Here is a 22,485-nt window from a genome sequence, read left to right on the forward strand (position 1 = left end):
TGGGCACTATTTTTCAATTCCTCTTCTTGTAGTGTTTTGTTCAAAATGCTTTGCAGAGCTGGTTTTCTTGCTGCAAATTCTTTTAGCTTTTGTTTATCGTGAAAGATTTTAATTTCATTGTCAAATTTGAAGCTCAATTTTGCTGGATATAGTATTCTTGGTTGGAATCCATTATTTTTCAGCGTTTGAAATACATTGTTCCAGGATCTTCTCGCTTTCAAAGTTTGTGATGAGAAATCGGTCGTTAACCTAATTGGTTTACCCCTGAATGTAATCTGCCTCTTTTCTCTCGTAGCTTTTAGTATTCTCTCCTTGTTCTGTACGTTGGCTATCTTCATAATTATATGTCTTGGAGTTGGTCTATTATGGTTTTGAATGTTTGGGGTCCTGTAGGCTTCCAGGATTTGGCAATCCATTCCATCTTTCATCTCTGGGAAGTTTTCTAGAATTATTTCATTTAATATGCTGTCCATTCCTTTGCTTTGAATCTCTGTGCCTTCTTCTATCCCTATGACTCTCAGATTTGGTTTTTTTATGACATCCCATATCTCTTGAATAGATTGCTCGTGGGATTTAAGCATCTTTTCTGTGTTGACTATATTCTTTTCAAGTTGATAAACCTTGTCTTCATTATCTGATGTTCTGACTTCTACTTGATCAAGTCTATTTGTAATATTCTCGTTTGAGTTTTTAATTTGGTTTATAGTTTCCTGCAATTCTAGGATTATTGTTTGATTTTTTTTTAAGATCTCTATCTCCTGGTAGAGCTCATTCTTTGCCATTTGAATTTGTTTGTTTAATTCATTTTCAAAATATACTTTTATTTCTTGGACTTGCTGTTTCATGTCTTCTCTAATATTCCTTTCCATTCGAGTTAGGTATGCCTTGAGTTCTTTCCCTATCCCTGTTTCTGATGTTTCTATGTCCTCCTGTAGAATTGAGTTGTCTTGCATTGTTTGTAACCCTTTTTTCCCTTGTTTTCTAATGTTGTCCACGTTACTTTCCAGCTCTTTTTGATTGTCGTGTTTCTGCTCTCTTCTATAGATTTGTTTTGTTTCTGTATTACTCTGATGTCTCTCCTTTGTGTTGTTAAACTATGCCTGCTAACGTGGATTCCGCTGGGAAGGAATTCCGACGTCCGAGCTCCAGTGACGACACTACTCTGCTATGACGGGCCCCAGTCTCCTTGCCAGGGTGCCCTAATGGGGGGGTGTGACTGGACTGTCTCTGTTTGGTTTCAGCTCCCGGTCGCGGCAGGCAGGCAGTCTCCAGCCACCCAGTATCACAGGCCGCGGGCAGGTGATCAGTCGCCAGCGGGTGGGCGTTCTCCTACCGCCCAGTTACGCGGGCAGTGGGTGAACTATCGCCGGTGGGCCTGCAGTTTACAGCTGCCCAGTCGCGAGGGCCTTGCCTCTAGTCTCCTGGTTTCTCCTGCTAGTCTTGGTTTCTCCTGTTTTGTTGTTGCAATCTGTCGGAGAGTGGCGGTGGATACTTCAGCTCTCCAAGATGGTGGCCGCTGGTTGCCTTAGTGGAGTGTCCCTTGTGGGGGATGGGGCTGTACCGCTTCCTTCCCCGTCTCCAATCCCGAACTCAGCCCGGGGGTCAGTGCGGGCTTTGCTGTTGGGATACCACCGTGTCGCAGCCACTTATCTCTTGCTTACCAGCTAATCCCTTCTCTGCGGCGCCACGCCTTCTGTAGCCGCGGGGCAGGCCGCGCGAATCAGACAGCCTGGATCTCCAGGGTCACACTGTTGGCTTTTGGGATCCCTGACACTCTGTGGTTTTGATTTTTTCTGCTTTCCCCTCCCCCAGCGCTGGCTAGACAGGTTTTCTTTTGGCTGCTGATGGGAGGGGGATTTGAAGGTCAGGTGCCTCTAGTTCTCCTTTAGTCTTTATGCAAGTTCACTGTGATACTCCCTTCCCCTGAAAGTCTAGGAGAGATTTTATGCGAAATCCCCCTATGTATGGGGGCTGAACTGAGTGACACACACCTGTTTTGTTGTTGCAATCTGTCTGAGAGTGGTGGTGGATACTTCAGCTCTCCAAGATGGTGGCCGCTGGTTGCCTTAGTGGAGTGTCCCTTCTTAATGTCACCTTTAGCACAATTTTAGAGTAGCGGGTAGGGTTTCCAAGAAAAGAGATAACTATATTACATTCATTCTTTAAAAGTACAAAAATACAAATTATCAACAGGTATAGTGGCACACATCTATAATCCCAGCTACTTGGGATGCTGAGGCAGGAGGATCACAAGTTTGAGGCCATCCTCATCCATTCAGCAAGACTGTGTCTAAAATAAAAGGGATTGGGGATTTAGCTCAGTGGTAGAGTGTTTGCCTACCATATGTAAGGCCTTGGGTTCAATCCCCAGTAGGAAGGAAGGAAGGAGAAAAGGAAGAAAGGAAGGTAGATTATCAATTACCAAGTGTACCATACAAAGTATTTGTCAGATAGAACTGGCTTTGCCTCTTAACACCTTGTTAATCCATCATGAAAAGTTACATTACAATTGCACCAAATATCAGTAGTACACTACTTCCTTAAAATAGAATTGTACAACCGCAGGTTTGAAACCAAAGATCCATCAGGTATAGATGTGTGACCTCAGGAAAGATGTTTTAACCTCTTTTAAGGCTAAAATGTATATAGAACCTGGACTAAATGCAATTGTGGTAAATATTTACCTGAGAAGATTGCTTTGAGAATAGATAAGGAAATAGTATATCTATAGAGAATAGCAATATGCCAAGAATTCAATGAATATAGCTTTCCCTTTTACTCAAATCTGATACAAAGTTACCAAGCAAAATTACAATTCTTTCTTCTTTCTGGTTAATTTTCCTTAGTTCCCTCTAGTTTATCAAATCTTCATTCTTTCATTTATACAAAGATATTAAGAGCATGAAATTACCAGTGCCTCCCAAAAAAACTTCTCCCAAACATCTCTAGAATCCATAGTGAAAAACACAAGTTATGATTTCACATTTACCTTTACTTTGAAAACACTGCTTGCCTTTATTTTTAATTAAGTTTTATCCCCTTCATCTTTGATTATTTTCCACACTGAGGAAAGAACACTGGCCTTTGAGTAAGGAAATCCTGGATTCCAAATCCAGTTCTGTCTCTTAGTCAAGTTATTTGCCTGGCTCAATTATCAAATGTCTCTAGGCCTCACTGTCCTTAATGAGTACAGTGCCTAGCACATAATAGGTGTTCCATCAAATTATACTTAATTGTTCTCCAAGACTACTAACAAAAGCTGTGTTCTTTTTGGTAAACAATTAATCTCAAAGGAAATAATTCAAATCATGTGCCATTAGCATGTACCCTGTTGCACACTTATTCTCTCATTTATTTTTTCAACAAATAATTTACTGAATGTCTTAGTTTTTAGGCATTAAATAATAACATTTGTACAGCATTTTAAAAGATCTCAAGCCTGAGGGAGTTCTTGATGTAGTGGAAACTCAAACATGTAAACAAAAAATCACAATGCAGCATTTGAAATACTAAAAATAGAACTACATATACAAAGTGTCAGGGAAGCACCAAAGATAGAGATCAGGAAAAGCTTCCCAGAAGAGATGATTATACTGGAGTAGAGACTATAAGGATGAAAGGGCTTCACTAAGCACACAAGGAAAGATGGGTATTCCAGAGGAAACAATAGCAGTAAACTAAGAATTCCTGCTGACATTGTCAACTACAGAAATCGGGTATAGTTGCAGGATGCCATTATAAAGAAGGACAGGTGAAAAAGAAGGCAGTTAAGAAAAATCAAATCACAAGAGGCCTCAAGTAATATGCTAAAGAGTTTGGTCTTCACTCATGTAATGAAGAGCTACTGATGTATTTCTAAGTCAAAAAGTAACCATTTTAGAACTACTCCTATTATAGCAAAGAGGGACTGGATTGGAAGACCTAATATTGGAATCAGTGATAGTGAATGGACACAAGTAAGCTGTGAGAGAAATGGTCAAGCATGGCTCTAGGGTTTCTACCTTAGATAAATGGTACGCTGTAGTTTCCTAACACAAGAGTCATACAAAGGGGCTGGGGTTGTGGCTCAGTGGTAGAGTGCTTGCCTCACATGCGTGAGGTACTGGGTTTGATCCTCAGTACCACATAAAAATAAATAAATAAAATAAAGATATTGTGTCCATCTACAACTAAAAAAATATTTCAAAAAAAGAGTCATACAGGGAGCAGAGCAGAACTATGGGTAAAAATAATGAATGTTTTTTGAGTTTTGTACCTACAATGAAGGGGACATGTTCAATAGCACATTGGGAATATTATGTGTAGAGTACAAGAAGAGGAATGAATTGGAGATATAAGGTTAGCATAAATTTTTGAAAGTAATAATTTTTAAAACCAAAAAACATGATTTTTAAGAGAAATGTAATTCATTTAGACTTCTCTCCCAAATTCAGATGAAAAGATTATAAGTGAAAAACCTTAAATTATTACCAATTGCACATACATTAAATTTTAACATAAAAATGGAAAGATGTCAACCTATTTAATGAAATCAATAAACTCCTACCAAAAATAAGTATTTTATATTCATTTGACTATTTTCTTAAGCAGCCTACTAGCTAATAAGAACATTATCCTTACCTATAAAATGAATATATACCCAAAATAATGGTTTTCATGGCAAAAAAAAAAATTTTATATATATGTATATATATACACATATATAGATAGATATCTGCTTTGACTTCTTAATAGTGTATTTTTATTTATTTCCTGAGTAAACATTAAGTCATACTTGACACTGAACAGAATCTGAATTCACTGAAGGAGTTAGGCAATTTCTAAAATCCCAACAGCAATATACCCAGAAAATCTAGTCAAGAGCTGATTATAAAGGACTAAAAGTCAATGTCATCCCAAAATTTTAAATAACATCATGCATCCCTCTATTTAATAAATTATTTCAAAATCAGGTCACAATTGACAGCCACACTATCTTGGGCAGACGGGAGAGAATAGATAAGCAGGGGAAATTTCCTTTTCTCTACTGAAGCATGTCCACCAACTGTCATATCTGGAAAACAGCCAAAATGAGCACTTTGTTTGCAAAAAGAACAGGAGACGAAATATGAGCAAAATGTGTGGTGTATAAATGTGGAATGTAGAGAATTCTTTTAAAGATTCACATTTATGGATGCTTAGAAATAATGGTTCAAAGACAGATTAAAAGCATATCTTTACCCATGTAATAAGCTCTAAAAGTTAAAGGTAGAAATCCTTGAATCCCTGTGGATACGCTTTGCCCTTTTCTTCTAGGCTGTAACCATCTATCCAGGGTAAGGTTTCCTTATACACTTCCAAGACAGATAATCTGGCCTCTTGAGTATTTAACTGAACTAGCCAAATAAATTACCTTGAGAAAACTATGGCCAACCATGACTCTTTCTCTTAACCTCCCTTTCTTTCTATTTCTAACTCCTTTGTTTCCTTCAAAGAGCATGTTTTAGTTTCCTTTCCACAGGTTTACTAGCAAAAGCTGATACAGCTTAGCTGTAGCTGAAAAACAGCTGAACTATTAAGGAAGCAGATCAAACAGGAAAAAAAAAAGGCAAGAAACCTAAATATATTAACTAAAAGGAAAAGCCTGGACTATGTCTGAATCTGCATAAATTTTTAAGTTTAGATTAATTTTTCTTAGTTAAGGCTGAGGCCCATACTTGACTAGGGGTCTACAGGGTTTTTTAAAAGGGCTTCTCACTGATCTAAAATAAATATTACAAAATAACAATGGTAGGGGCTAGATAATTTTCATAGCATAGAACTAAGGAAATCAGAAGGGTCAGGCTTTTTTTTTTTTTTTGAGTGACTTTACTACTAGAAACTCCTTGACACTTAAAACATTGTTCCTAACACCACTACCACATTGAAAAACAAACCCATAGTCACACAGTATTTTGGTTCTTTAAAGAAGGAAAGTCGGGCACTGCGGCGCACACCTGTAAAACCAGCTACTCAGAGACTGAGGTATAAGGATCACAAGTTCAAAACCCAGCCTCAGCAAAAGCGAGGCACTAACTCAGTGAGACCCTGTCTCTAAGTAAAACACAAAAAAGGGCTAGAGATGTGGCTCAGTGGCCAAGTGCCCCTCAGTTCAATCCCCAGTACCAAAAAAAAAAAAAAAAAGGAAGTATAACAGAGGAAGTGGGAAATTCTGAATGAACAAAAATTTCTGAGTAGGGTGTATTCTCTCAAGAAATTCACAAAACAGTTGTAATAAACATTTTTTTCCCACATGCCCCTTGTCTGAGATTTTGTACTCTTCTTTCCCCACACATGAGACTGAGTTCAGAGAGACACAGCAGCCTCTAGTTTACATTTAAAGATCTGTCCCAAGGATCTTTGTTGCTTTAATTCCCAGTCTTTCCAACAGCCTGGCAGTTCAGGGTTTTGTTTTGTTTTAATTCTATAAGACACTTCTACAGTCTTATAAATTCACATTTTTCTTTAAAGAACAAGCAAGCAATTCTTCCAAAGAAGGTCATTTTGGACATGGATCCTTTCTATCACAGAAGTGATAATAATATGGATTAGACTGCTAAGCAAATAAGTATCTGTCAATCCCCAAAACCAAGAGTTAGGAAGACATTTTGATGGGTAATGGGGAACAGATAATGTAGGCACTCTGCATAGACCTTTGTTCTGCTAATTAAATTTTACAAACTTGACACTTAAGAAATATTCCTATGCAATCCCAAGGATAATATCAAAAAAAAGGAAAAATACTATGCAATACTATGAAAAGGTCATATTATTGATAAGAAAACAGGAATGTAAAAGTAGGAATCATGATCTTTTTAGATCTTATAAGTTATTTTCTACATTAAGTACATCATTTTTAAATCCATACCTGTTTAGTTCCATTCTTAAGTAGTACAATTAAAATTCTGATCATCTTTCCACAGAGTACGTTTTCCAAAACCTAGAGAAGGAGAGTACCAACTAATACTACTGCCTGCTGTTTACCTTTTCTGGAATTTGGCATGAAAAGCTGAATGGCCTTTAAAAGTACAAAAGGTAATTGTAATGAATTATTTCTGAAATGTTCTCAACTAATTTTTCCCACTTTTTGCAAATAATGATAGTATTTTTCAGCTATAGTAAATATTTACTAAAAAGCTTCCTGGAAGATTTATGCTCAGTTTTGTTTCTAGGAATTATAGATTCCTGGCAATAATTTAAAGTCTGGGAAATCCCCAGTATGAATTACTTACTATCCTGGTTCATTTACAGAAATAATCATTTTATAAGACCTAAACAGATTTGCCATTTTTAAAACATATTTGGTCAACTGCCTGACAATGTTTATGTGACATTTTTAAAATCATAGTGGGAATATCATATAATAAAAATATCTTACTTGATGAAGTCCTTATCTCTATCAAATTCTGCAAATTCAACTTCTTCAGTGAATTACAGTTACTATCTCAAAGCTTTTATAACTTTTTTTGCATTATCATCATCTTACTGAAATTCTTTAGAGTGCACTTCACTGACAATTAAATAGAAACTAAAATAGTTAAAAATAAAGCAAAAACTATATAAAGATTTTCTGCCTCTTAGGCAAGCAGGAAGCTTACTACATGTCCACAACAAAAGCTCAAAAAATGCAAAGGGTCCATACCCAAAGGACTTAAAATCAGCATACTACAGTAACACAGCATATCAACATTTATAGCAGCTCAATTCACAATAGTTAAACTGTGGAAGTAACCTAGATGCCCTTCAATAGATGAATGGATTAAAAACCTGTGGTATATATACAAAATGGAATATTACTCAGCATTAAAAGAGAATAAAATCATGGCATTTGCAGGTAAATGGATGGAGTTGGAGAATATCATGCTAAGCAAAGTAAGCCAATCACAAAAAAACAACTCTGCATCATGTACAACCAGAGAAATGAAAAATTGTACTCCATTTGTGTACAATGAAGTGAAATACATTTTGCTGTCATGCATAACTAATTAGAAAAAAATATTGAGTTGAAATAAACCATTTCTTTTTAAAAAAATGCAAAGAGCTGACCAGCCTGTCAAATTATCATTATCTCTCTTCTAACTGCAAAAGAAATAGTGTCAGAAGAACTGCCACACAGTACACACACTTTGGTCATAATCTCCATGTTACCTAAAATTCTTAACTCCCATGGGTTTATTTTCTTCCAATATAAGGTATGTACATCACTGACTTGGAAAGAACATCAACATCATCATCACAAAAAATAATAATAATGATAATACTATGTTACTTTCCTTCTCATTTCTTTTTCCATTCTTCCTTTTTACTTTCCTCATTTCCCTTTTCTTCATGAACAATTCAATCCCTAAAGTCATCAAGTTGGACAGAGAAAGGTAGTATCCACACCAGCAAAAAGAGGGAAATCACAGCGGCTCACAATGAAATGACAGAGACCAAGCCAGAATAGGAGGATGTCCATACTAGGGCAGCCTAGTATGGGATGGCAGAGCCTACTTAAATGAGAAGGCATCTCCATGGAGGGCTGGTAGGATATGAGAGGGCTTAAATAGGGTGTCTGTGTGGTGGCAGCAGAAGGGACCATCCTGACACAAGTATCAAAATTCAAAGAGGGTGAGAGGATATCCTCATGCAAGAGTCAGTGATCCAGTGCAGAGGGTTGGAGACCAAGCAGGATGAAAAGGGTACACCCTGCAGATATAGGCCAGCACAGGAAGTCAGAGCCTGAGAAGCATAAAGAGAAATATTTACATAACAACCTAGCTGGACGTGGTGGCGCACACCAGTCATCTTAGCTGCTTAGGAGGCTGAGACAGGAGGATCACAAGTTCAAAGCCAGCCTCAACAACACTGAGGTACTCACCAACTCAATGAGACCCTGTCTCTAAATAAAATACAATATAGGCTGGGGATATGACTTAGCATCAAGTATCCCTGAGTTCAATCCCAAGTACCAAAAAAAAAAAAAAAAAAAAAAACAACCTAGCATGGAGAGGTAGAACCTGAAGAGGGGAGAAGGTAGACATTAACAGATTGAGGAAGGGATGGCAGTGGAGAAAGAACTGGATACATACAGTGGGATTTTGTCAAATAAGCATATATACAAAAACATCAGAAGCCAGGATTGAAAAAGATATAAGAGAATGTCCTTATTTATAGGATATATAGCCAGAATATCTGGGGTAATCAGGTTAAGCAACTTACTCTCAAATGGTTCACAGAGGGGTGAGTTCTTTGAACTGTACTTCCAGTTTTGCCATTATATGTGATAATTTCAAAATTAAAAAATGTTAAATTAAAAAAATTGATGGTACATACTTCTCCCTCCACCTATTTAAGGAATTACTTAAACTTGATTTGCAGGGCTGGGGATGTGGCTCAAGCGGTAGCGTGCTCGCCTGGCATGTGTGGGGCCCGGGTTCGATTCTCAGCACCACATACAAACAAAGATGTTGTGTCTGCCGATAACAAAAAAATAAATATTAAAATTCTCTCTCACTCTCTCTCTTTAAAAAAAAAAAAAACTTGATTTGCAGTCAGAGTTAGAGCATGCACTGATGTATAGAAGTAGGTGGAAGCCCAATGTTGACACCAGACTGATAAAAAAAAAAAAAAACAAAGTCAAACTTGTGAATTTTTGTGCCCTAGCAAAATTAACTACTAGTTATTTATTTTATTAGGTAATTTTTATAAGGGCCTAGAAAAGAGTCTGTTTTTCTATCCTCCAAAACAATATCTGATCTTTAACCACATTTAAAATGTGCTATCATAAACAAGCTTAAAGTAAAATAGTGCCCTTACTAAGAAAACTATATGATAAGCATAAACAAAATTGAGAACTAGTTTGCAACTGAAATATGTCACTATAAAATTATGTGACAGCAGAAGGGTGCTTGCCTAGCAAGTGCAGAGTAATGGGAGCAATCCTCAGCACCACATAAAAATAAATAAATAAAATGGAGGTATTTGATTTATTATTTAAAAAAATCAAAAAATTTTTGCAGGAAAAAGTAATTTAATTATATACTGAAAATGTATTGGTATTTTCATACCTTAATCCAGGATATACACTGATCCTTGTGTAACCAGGCAGTAAAATAGCACATAAAAAAAGATACCTGGGATCAGAAATACCTAAATTTAAATCTTGAATATATTATTTACTGGCTCCATAACTTGGGCAAGTTATTCAATTTTTCTGATCTTTAACCACATTTAAAAATGGTCTTGGTAATAAAGACCTTGAGGATTATTGTGAAGATTGGATATAAAGAAGTTAGTGTATCTGGGACGCACATACACCAGTAAATACTCCAAATCATATTCTATATTTCTATATATTATTATTGTATATACTGCTCCTTCTGCCTAAAATATTCTTCTCTCATACTCGTCAGCCTAGCAAACACCTACTCATCCTAAAAGTTCTCTAAAGTTTCCCCTGAGTACTTCTACCAGGTAGAATTAGAGGTGCCCTAGTGCTCCTATAACTTACTTCCACTGCAGCATATATTACACTGTATTTTAACTCTTTGTTTATATGACTGTCCCATTGTCATTGTTGTCAGTTTCCTATAAAATTCTGATTGATTTGTTGATTAGTTGGATGTATTTGGTTGGCTGATAAGTTTCATCTAAGTATACCCTGGTATGCTGCAGGAAAAAATACACACAAACACACACACACACACACACACACACATGGCAGGGAGGGGTTAAGAAATAGTTAATCACTGTAATCTTTGCTTTCCCACACCCTTGATGATGTCTTCACAGTCAGTTTCTATCAGTCTTCAGAATGACAGACCACTCTGATGAATAACCAAAGCAAACCAACAGAAAACAACTCTGTGCTAGGCTACTCACTACTGGAGCTTACTAAGCCAAAGAACATCCCTGCATAATTCCTCTTGCTCGCCCAAACACACTCCCACTCACTCCAGTGTCTCCACACTAGCAGTAAAAATCTACACAAAGCAGAGATAATTCTGTAAGTAAATATACTAGTTTTTTAGTATATTCAAAACACTTAATACTATATTTATCATATCTGTATGATACATAAGCCATTTCAAATGCAGATTAGTAACTAGAGGTATCAAACAAGAACCTCAAGTAGCTAAGAATAATTTAAGCAGAAAGAAAACTAAAATTAATGCAGAAGAATGCTAAATGGGATCCAGGGGTTAGAACTTCATATGCCTTCTCGGTATAGTAAAACAAATTTATTTTATATGGAAACACACACATGTAATACCAGGAAGCTGAGGCAACAGGATTGCAAGTTCAAGGCCAGCCTCCGCAACAAAGCAAAACCCTGTCTTGTAATAAAAAATAAAAAGAAATGAGAAGGTAGCTCAGCGTTAAATTGCCCCTGGGTTCAATCCCAGAACCAAAAAGTTGAAAAGTTAGTTCATAACCTAGATACTAAAGTCAACTTGCAACATGAATTTTTTTAATAAAAAGAAATAGGTTTAAAATAATTCAAATCTCAAACATCTGGGATGAAAGCTCTTACATAATTTTATTTCATAGCTTGTCACTTGTGATTATATAATAAATATAACAAATCTAAGGAATAACTTCTGGAAATAAGCATATGTTGATATATAAAATGAGTACATATAGATCTGATAAAAAGCTATAGCAATTTGGGCTGGGATTGTGGCTCAGCAGTAGAGCACTCGCCTAGCACGGGCAGGACCCGGGTTCGATATCAGCATTACATAAAAATAAAGGCATTGTTTGTGTCCATCTACAAAAAAGATTCTCATTCTCTCTCTCTCTCTCTCTCTCTCTCTCTCTCTCTCTCTCTCTCTCAAAAAAAAATTAAGAAGTTATAGGAATTAAATAAGTAGCATTTTAAAAAGCCTCTCAATTATCAATATTATCAGTGCTATGTCCCTATCAATCCTTTCCTCTACAGCCTTATAAAAGGAAGGATAAATGCTCACTCCCTCTTGTAAACCAGATAAAAACAACTCCATTAGAATGCTCTACTACCAAGCTTCATAAATGTACTATTTTGTTTGGCATAAGATTTTGTTACCTCTTTAAGTTAAAATATTAAAAGAACATCTTCCTAAAAGCTTTAGCAGTTGCACTTCTCTATGAATTAACTGACATCTGCCATAAGTAGTTTTTGGAGTAAAGACAGGAAAGAGACAGGCCTGGTTCCATCAGGTTGGGGAGAAATAAATATTGAGGTAAACATGAAACTAGAGATGTTGAAAGCTAACTCTGTAGACCTCTCAACTTTCAAGGCCCAATATTTGCTTTTCTTGATATACTTTTCACTATACAATCCCTTCCAGCTCTAACAAATTTTGCTTCCTTTAGGAAAGAGCTGTCTCCAAAACCACAGCCAAAGTGAACATGTAGTAATTAGAAAAGACTTTTTTCTAGAAAAGTGATTTGGATGGGAAAGTTAGAGGAAATGCAGTATGAGAACAAAAACATCAAGCAGGTAACAGGAAATGAGGTTGATTGTCTAGGCCCACAACCATCAGACAAGACTTGACCCACAATGATAAAAAAAAAAAAAAATGGTAACCAATCTAAGAAGACTGTTTCATATCACTTAACTAGAAGTAATTAACTATGTTAAATAAAGTTACTCTCACAATACAATTTGGATTCTATCTAAATAACTCTATAGCACAAATGAATCAAAGTTCTATATTAAAGTTAGATCCATGAATACATGACATTTAATAAGCAAGCACTATCAATAAGTAACAGATTCAGAAGTCAACACTCTCTGGACACTATAAAAGAAACTGAAAAAATAAAAATTTATCTTTTAACCATCTTTTTTTTAATTTGTTCTAATTAGTTATATATGACAGTAGAATGCACTTTGCGCATCATACATAAATGGAGTATAACTTATCATTCTTCTAGTTATACATGATGTAGAATCATACCGGTCATGTAGTCATATATGCACATAGGGTAATAATGTCTGATTCATTCTACTTTCCTTCCTATTCCCATACCCTTCCTCCTCCCTTCACTCCTGTCTAATCCAAAGTTACTCTATTATTCCCTAGCCCCACCTGTTTTATTGTGAATTAGCATCCAAATATCAGAGAAAACATTTGGCCTTTGGTTTTTTGGGATTGACTTATTTCACTTAGCATAATATTCTCCATTCTCCAGCTCCATCCATTTACCAGCAAATGCCATCATTTTGTTCTTCTTTTAAGTCTGAATAATATTCCATTGTGTATATATATCACATTTTCTTTATCTCATCTGTTAAAGGGCACCTAGGTTGGTTCCATAATTTAACTATTGTGATCTGAGCTACTATAAACATTGATGTGGTTGTGTCACTGTAGGACACTGATTTTAAGTCCTTTGTATAACCTGAGGAGTTGGATAGCTGGGCCAAATGGTGTTTCCATTCCAAGTTTTCTGAGGAATCTTCATACCACTTTCCATATTGGTTGCATCAATTTGCAATCCCACTAGCAATGTATGAGTGTACCTTTTTCCCCCACATCCTCACCATCATTGTTATTTGTATTCTTGATAACTGGCACTCTGACTGGAGTGAGATGAAATCTTAGTGTAGTTCTGATTTGCATTTCTCTAATTGGCATAGATGTTAAACACGTTTTCATATATTAGTTAATCGACTGTATTTCTTCTGTGAAGTGTTTGGTTCATTAGCCCATTTATTGATTGGGTTTTGTTTTGTTTTGTTTTTTTGTATTATGTGCTTTGAGTTCTTTATATATCCTAGAGGTTAGTGTTCTGAAGTGCATAAAGATTTTCTCCCATTCCATAGGCTCTCCCTTCACGTTACTGATTGTTTCCTTTGCTAAAAAGCTTTTTAGTTGAATGCATCTCATTTACTGATTCTTGATTTTACTTCTTATGCTTTAGAAGTCTTGTTAAGAAAGTCAGATCCTAAGCCAACATGGTGAAGATTTGGGTAGACCATACTTTTTGATCCACCCTCAAAAACCAATTTCAAGCCTCACTCAGATTTAAAATTCATTGGGTTTTCAACTGGCATCATGCCTCTGGTCTCCTATTAGATTTATCAGACATTTTCATCACACACACAAGAAAGAACTAGAAAACAGATGAGTATTCTGTATAAATTCTTGCTTTTGCAAATATAAAATATTCTCTTATCAACATGAGTAATCAAAACTCACAGTATTTTAATTAACTAATACCATTCTGCAATATGTTCAAACCAGAAACCAAAGACACACTAAAATATATTAAATGTGAAATAACTTCAGGTTCCATAGGTTTAAATTAGTTTTTTTCTAACCCTTGATTTACATTACAGTCAGCTTCCATTTCTAGTTAAATACCCAGAAAGAATGTTCTATAATAGGTTTTTGGAGAAAGTTTTCCAAAATTACCTCAAATACATAATAAATTATTCAGTATACAATGGAAGTAATCAAATTGTTTACTGTCACCTGTGAGGTAAACAATTTGCTAAAGGCAACAACAACACTGCCGAATATCGTACACTTCTGCCTTAATGTCAGAGAGGACTTGCTCCACCATTCCATCCATGATAAGAAATCACTGAGACACACACATTAACAACTGTGCAATATAAAGATGAACAGGATGAGTACTAGTCCACTGCCTAGCTGTCCTAATTCACTGCGACATCCATCGCTCTCAGGGTTTTGAAGAGGGAGTTTGAAAATCCTGCTTAGTAGAGAAAGAGGTCAACACCAGAATTCCCTCTCATGGCTCCTTATTTCCCATGATGCAGCTGGCACTGTTCACTCTGGCAGACACAGCTCCCTGAACATAATAGTGCAATCGCCGCCTCAAACATCATTACTATCTAAAATAGATAACCCACTTGCAACTTGACTATTTTTATAGACATAACATTTTCATGAGGCTTGACTGCTCTATTTGTGACTTATTCTGTTTAACCAATGCAGCTTCCCTAAAAGTAAATTTCTTATGTTAGAGTACCAATAACCACAACTGGCCAAATTATGAACATTACTATGCTTCCTGGTTGCTTCTTAGCTCCTTGTACCCAGCACCAAAAACTTCACGAGTGGAATCCTAAATCTGAAACATGTATAAGCTCTCTGGTCTATCTGCCTTTGGTGACGAGAGGATCCCCCCCACACACACATTCTTCTTATTGATCTAACTTTTTCACTCGTGTATCTTAAGAACTGGATCATTTATGTTGAACAAGAATTTACTAAATATACATTATGTATTATTCAACTCTGGAGCATTAAAAAAGCAAGTAACTATAAGGTATTAACAAACCTTTATTGCTTTATTAAAATACAAATAATTCTTAATACTACAGTCAGTTAAAAAATGTACTATTTAAATGAGAATTATTTTTTGCTTAGACTAAAAGGTAGCTATGACAAAGAGCAGTGCCACACACCTATAAGATAGTGACTGGGAAGATGGAAGCAGGAGGATCACAAGTTCAAGGACAGCCTCAGCAATTTAGTGAGACCCTGTCTTAAAATAAAAAGGACTGGCAATGTAATTCAGTGGCAAACTGCGGGGGGGGGTGGGGGGGGAGAAGGAGGAGGGGAAATAATAATTTTGCAGCTGTCTCATAAAAGATACAAGTTAAACAAAATGAAATTTTGTGTATAATCTAGAGGATGAAAAACAGGGAGGCAACTCAATCTAAGTAAGTACCCAGATGAGTTCTGATGAGCTCATATTTCTTTAAGCATCATAGTGGTAAGGGATATAACTGAAAACAAACACAAAAGAGAAATAAATACTTTCCCAGGAAAAATGCTAAAGTCTATTTCAACTAAGTTTGAAAAACAGGGATGTATGATAGTTCATAACATAACCTTAAGCTCCAACAATATAAACTGTGGATGGTTTTAGACCACAGAAGAATATTCTCTTATATCTAACAGTGTCAACAATCTGATTCTTCCCAACTTTTATTTGGCTTTTGTCTTCCCTATTGAGAATTATTTTCAAACTACAAAGGATAAACAAATAAGGAGATTATTAAAGCTCCAAACAGAGAGATCATAAGAGACACTTAGCTGCTTTAAATGTGTGTTAAAGATCTAGACCCAGAAGAATTAGATGCAAGAAGCTAAAAAGAATATTCATAAAAGCTAGGAATTATCAATGGCTCACTACCAGAAACAAGTTATAATAAACATCCTGATTTTGGTGGAACTTATACTATTAAAGCAATAGATCAAAGTATTGCCATAAACAGAACATGGCATGAATTTAAGAAAGGCAATGAACAAACTACCTCACTATATTCTCACAAGTATAATGCAGAGAAGTAGCTGACAGTTCTATTAAGTGGCACAAATGTAGGGAGAAATACTATGCATAAAGATTGATACTTTTAAATTTAAACTAAGATGAAGAGAGATTCATTGGGGATATATTATGGTGTGTTGTATACCACTTATAGAAAACATTAAATCTACAGATGAGGCAGAGGAAACAAGTTAATATGCTGATAGACTTATTAGTTTAAAGATTTAGATATATTACAAAACAGGCTAAAACAAATAAGATGAAATGTAATACGAATAATTTAAGTTCAAGGGCAGGGGATGTGGCTCAAGCGGTAGCGTGCTCGCCTGGCATGCGTGCGACCCGGGTTCAATCCTCAGCACCACATACCAACAAAGATGTTGTGTCCGCCGAGAACTAAAAAAAAAATAAATATTAAAAATTCTCTCTCTCTCTCTCTCTCTCTCTCTCTCTCTCTCTCTCTCAAAAAAAAAAAAAAAATTAAGTTCAACCAATACTTTTACAAACACCAGGAGGGAGAATATGTCTTCACAGGTCATTGAGGGGGAAAAAAAATACCTGGAAGTTTTAATTGACTACATGATCAGTGTAAACCCACACCATTTCATGGCTTAGAAAATCTTGACTTGTAGGTAGGTCTTAAATCAATAAGGAGGTAATAATTTCATTGTATCATGTTATAGTAGCTGCCATTTTAACTGCATAATACATATTCATTGTAGAACATCTGAAATGCAGATAAGAAAAAGAAATTAAAGATTACCCACAATCCCACCAAAGATGAATATTAGCTCCATTCTGGTGTTTTATCATCCCAGACTACTTTACACACATCATAAATGTTCACATACATTTTTTTCTTATAAAAATAGGATCATACTAGGCTGGGGTTGTGGCTCAGTGGTGGGGGCTTGCCCAGCACATGCAACACCCTGGGTTCGATCCTCAGCACCACATATAAATAAATAAAATAAAGTTATTGTATCCAATTACAACTAAAAATATATTTTTTAAAAAAATAATATTATACTATGAATGCTCTTAATCCTTTTTTCTTTTTTTTAAATTCAACAGTACGTCCAGCCCCACCCTTTTCTATACTGGTCAAATGGCATCCAGGGAATATTGTTCATTTCCTGCCACTATATTTTAAGAAGGTAATTCCCAAATTTAAGAATATGCAAAGAAGGAGCTGGGGTTGTAGCTCAGTGGTACAGCACTTGCTTAGCACATGTAAGGCACTGAATTCGATTCTCAGCACCACGTATAAATAAATAAATAATAAAGGTCTATTAACAACTAAAAAATTTTTTTAAAAAAAAAGAATATGCAAAGAAGGCCAAGAGTAGTGGAAAAAATGAATACTTAAGGTCTTAACACCTAGGATATATTGTCACATAACATGCAAGGAAAATGAGAATTCTTCCACAAATTAACTAAATACATGCACCCAAAGAACTGTCCTGACAAATGAATTAGACTACTTCATATTGACCCAATACAGGTGCCGACTACTGGAAGCTACAGGAAAGTAAATGAATTTTTTAAATAATAAGAGCTATGGGAAAGAAATGGAATAGATCTAGTCACTGGGCATCAGCCGGCAGCTTCCAGCTGCCAACAACTGGGAGATTTAACAGGGTTAGAGGGGCTGGGGATGTGGCTCAAGCGGTAGCGCGCTCGCCTGGCATGCGTGCGGCCCGGATTCGATCCTCAGCACCACATACCAACAAAGATGTTGTGTCCGCCGACAACTAAAAATAAATAAATATTAAAAAATTCTCTCTCTCTCTCTCTCTCTCTCTCTCTCTCTCTCTCTCTCTCCCCCCCCCCTTCACTCTCTCTTTAAAAAAAAAAAAAAAAAAAACAGGGTTAGAATAACTAATCAGAAAGTGATGTTATACAGGAAATTTCTGCACTGAGTGAGAAGTTGGATTAAAGGGCCATTTCTATTTGAAGATTCTATGATTCCAATGAAAAATTGACTTGGAAATTTACTTCCAGTCTAATATAAAGCAAATCTTTAGTAATTCAGGCTTTAGGAAATAGAATCAAACAATAAACGCCACCATTATATACAACTATAATGCACCAATAAAAAATAAAAAGTAGAGGAAAAAAATAGTCTCATGTGCTTTAAAGATACATGAGAATAACACTAATGATGAACACCTATGTGCTTAACATTTTTCATTTATTACTTTATACCACATTTAATCCTTACAATAACCCTATGTGACAGGTACTATTATTATCTCCTCTGTAGAAAAGGATAGTGAGGATTAGAGAGGTTTTTATGTTTACTTAAAAGCATTGTTACTTTTGCTGAAAATGACGGGGTCACCCAAGCATACCTGATTATCCATCATACAGTTACGGCTCGGTTAGTACATAATAAGTAATTGAAAGCATCTTCAGCAAAGTTCTTAGCTGGTAAACCCTCATAGGGCAGTCAATATTTTCTTAATTAGAAAAGAATTGATGATTTTTAAATTTAACTATTAGTAGCAAAAAAAATGTTCAGACTGGACTATCTAAATTGTCCATCTACCTTAAATTTTTGTGAATAAAAATAAATCCTGAATAAGATTTAAGATCTGTTAAAGGGGCTGGGGCTGGGGCTCAGTGGTAGCCGCACATGCCTAGTATGTGTGAGGCACTGGGTTCGATTCTCAGCACCATGTATTAAAAAAATAGAGATCTATCAGCAACTAAATATATCTGGTAAAGCAAATATGAATCACTAAATTTCAAATCCTTGGCATTACTAATTAAATGATCTTGGGCAAGTTATTAATCTTCCTATCTCTTTAGTCCTCCATCTACAAAATTAGAATCAATTTCTTATGGTTGACATAAGAAATGAATAAGATGATACATGGAAGTATTTAGCATAGGGTCTGACACTACTACTACACAAGTAATAAAGCAGGTAGAAAAAAGTGCCAAACCTATTCCACAATTCATTTCAAAATATTAAAATATTTCTAAGTGTCATTAGGCTAGCTGAGGAGGGGGGAGTCACATTTTCCATTATTCTATAGATATCTTTTTTTAATATTTTATTTTTATGTGGTGCTGCTAGTGCCTACTGCGTGCTAAGCAAGCACTTCACCACAACCCCAGTCCAATATCCTATATATTTCTAATGACAATCATCGTAAAATAAAGTGATAGCTAAGTAAAAAGTGTCTTGTGAGAAATTTTATTTTATTCAAAGGATCACCCAAAGAATTACAATTTCAATTCTGATTTTCTTTGAAGATGCTATTTTAGTTGTTTACTCAGGGTGAAACAGATAAATGCAAATTTAAATGTTATTAGTTTCGAATTTTACAACTTCATTCAAATTACTTAATGAACTTTTCTTTTAGTTTGTTTTCCATGTGCATTCCTGTTATAAAGCTACTGCTCTACCTCTGACAAAACTAGCAAAAGAGAAAACCTACTATTTGAGATGTATACTGTTATTCACAATTTTGGCACTTTATTTGCTGTTTACCATCATTTAACAGTTGGTATTTTACTCCTAAATTTTGACATCTATTCTTTTTTAAAAAATGACCCAACTGGGAAAGGAGCATTTGAAAGATGTCTGCCTTTGAATTCTGTCACAGTCTTTTTTAAAATACCATTTGCCTGGATGAAATTAACCGAAGTTCTCACTGTTCTCAAAGAATTCTTTAGTTGTTTTCAAACAAACTGTTTTGAGAAACTTCTTTCAGCATTAAAGTCTAGCCATAATGATTTTTATAACTAATGTAACCCCTGAGATTTACATCACTTATAACTTAAAATTGTAACTAGATAAACTTTTTCAATAAATTACCAGTGACTAAAGGCAGTTATGAGAACTGTAGTCTGAAATATGCATACATGGGCTACTTGTTTTTGAAAGCAAAAAATTATTTAAAAAGAGCTTACACACAAGTCATCATTTCTAAGACTTATTGAAAAATATATGGTATATTCATTATTCTGAGGTAACTATCATTCCAATAAAATATCATTGTCAATGAGTACGTATGATAACATACGGGGCTTTTAAAACTCTCATCAAACTATTTTCCAACTAAATTTAATTCACTGTAATATGAACTTTTCATTTTCACTATTAGCAGTATCGTAATTAATTGCACTGACCACTACAACCTTCGAGAACCCATGCAAAGAACACAATGTCATCACTCAAAAGTTTGTATGAAGCCCTGCCAAGAGTAAAAAGGAAGTTTTTAAAAACCAAGAAAATCACTTGGGATTTTTAAAAATTTTACAAGTATAGTTGGATTGCTTAAGAGATGTTGTGAGGTGAGGATATGATAACTGATGTCTCAAAAAATACTCAGGACAAACTGAACAGCCATGATTTGAGAAATAAAATAACTTTCCTTGAATTTTATGGAGTAAATGCTATTCAAGAGTCCTCCCTCCCAGCTGAGTTCATTTGTCCATCAATTCAACTTTTAATAGTTTCTCAAATATGCAAATCAACTCTGCTATCTCTAAGGTACTGCCTGCTGAATAAAGACCTTGACATTTTTTTAAATGTCGTCTTAAAAAGATTCTCCAAGCAAGATTCGTCTCACCTACAACACCTTCACATTAAAAGGCCTCTAGTATATTCTACACATACTATCCCAATCCAGACCAAGCATCTTGCATCCCGAGATAATAATCAAGTTTATGTGGAGGTGATTAAAAGTATTGCTGGGGCTGCATAATCTGCCTCATCAAGTTTTACACACTCCCAGAGTTGATGACATCTCCTCAGGTTCACTTTCTTCATTTTGTGGGGGTCACAACCCCGGAGCACAGCAAATGCCTTCTGCAAGAGAAGGTAGCAGCAACCCCAGGCTGTGGCTTTGGCAGGATAATTGCATGCACGCAATAGCTTCTCTGTCAGTTTCATTTAAATAAACCAAAAAAAAAAAAAAGAGGGGGGCTAGCTTGAAGCTGCAAATATATTTAAAAAAAAAAAAACAGTGATGGAAATCCGATTTTCTTCAAACCACACTGGTACATACACAAGTTCTGCAACACAGCTCAGAAAAAAAGTAGCTGGCTGACGCATTGATGGAAGGCTATTTTAAAATTACTCAAAGAATCTAAGGCATCAATCTGGGAGTCTCATGCCTCCTCTCCATACACACAGTCTGTTTTCCTACCTAATTTAAGAATGAAACGCTGGCAGCCACCAGGTGCAAAAACCGTGAGGAGGAGGATGTATCCATCACAATGCATAACGAGGGGTGCCATCCCCAGAGCTGGTGCCCATCCTTACCTTAGCAGATTAGACAGGGGCAGGGGTCCGGATCCACCGCCCAGGATCCCTCCTTTCCTGCCAGACAGGAGTTTCTCCACCAGAGCCACATTTCCAGTGCGAGCAGCTTCCAGCAGCTCCTGGTCCTTCCCCATAGTCCCTCACCCAGAGTCCTTTCCCTCCTCGGGTCCTCCTCCCCGCCCACCCCCACTCCCCGAAATCCTCTCCCGCCCCACCCTAAAATAATGCAAGCGCTTCAGCCCGGAGATATCCCTGCAGCCCACGCCGAGGACACAACGCTCTCCTCTTCGGGGCGCAGCTTTTACAATGGGGACCAGACCGTGTCCTGGAAGAGGGGCAGGCGGAGCTGGGAGCCGCGACGCGCCCCTACAGCCACTCCCCCGAATTTCCAAGGCCTGGTTCCCGCGGGTGGGGCGTGAAGGGCTAGGGGGTCGGGGGTGCTTTTGAGGAGCTGGAGGGGGTGGTAGGACTGAGGAGGAAGATGAGGACTGAGGCGGTCGGAGCAGCAGGAGGAGACTGTCCTCGCTGGAAGCGGAGCACAGCGAATGACCACGGCGGCCCGCGAGCCCTCGCGCCGGCCCGGGTTCTCCTCAGCTTCCGCGCCGGCCGCCTCGGCCGTTACGCGGCGGCGGCGTCCGCGGCCCGCAGCGGGGAGGAGCGGAGCGCGGCGGCGGCGGCTCGCGCGGCCCTGGCCCGCGCCGAGGCAGGGCGGTGCGGGCGAGCCGCGGCGGGCGCGTGCCGAGGGCGGCGGCGGTGCCTCCCAGGCCTGCGCGCGAGGGGCGTGTGCGCGCGGGCAGGTGCGGCCCGCGGCGCGGCCCGAGGGGGCGGGGGCGGGGGCGGGGCGCCGGCGGGAGGCTCGCTCCCCCTTGGTGGGCGGGGAGCCTCCTCCTCCAGTCTCCTTGGGAGAGGTTTAA

At 37.2% G+C, this 22,485-nt stretch overlaps 1 protein-coding gene across 9 annotated transcripts in view; it reads right to left on the reverse strand.

The window, feature by feature from the left end:
• ANKS1B (ankyrin repeat and sterile alpha motif domain containing 1B) overlaps nt 1–22,149 on the reverse strand; it is a gene marked incomplete at its 5' end in the record, with an annotated part of 1,127,620 nt that extends 1,105,471 nt beyond the window's left edge. For all 9 annotated transcript variants that reach the window (XM_081311098.1, XM_081311097.1, XM_081311094.1 and 6 more), the window contains one exon: nt 21,572–22,149. In XM_081311098.1, coding sequence (XP_081167224.1) covers nt 21,572–21,705 — 134 coding nt within the window. The remainder of the gene's footprint in view (nt 1–21,571) is intronic.
• Nucleotides 22,150–22,485: the final 336 nt, after the last annotated feature.

This window comes from Spermophilus citellus (assembly GCF_964194105.1).
Source record: "Spermophilus citellus genome assembly, chromosome: 10".
In the NCBI taxonomy this organism is placed as follows: Eukaryota; Metazoa; Chordata; class Mammalia; order Rodentia; family Sciuridae; genus Spermophilus; species Spermophilus citellus.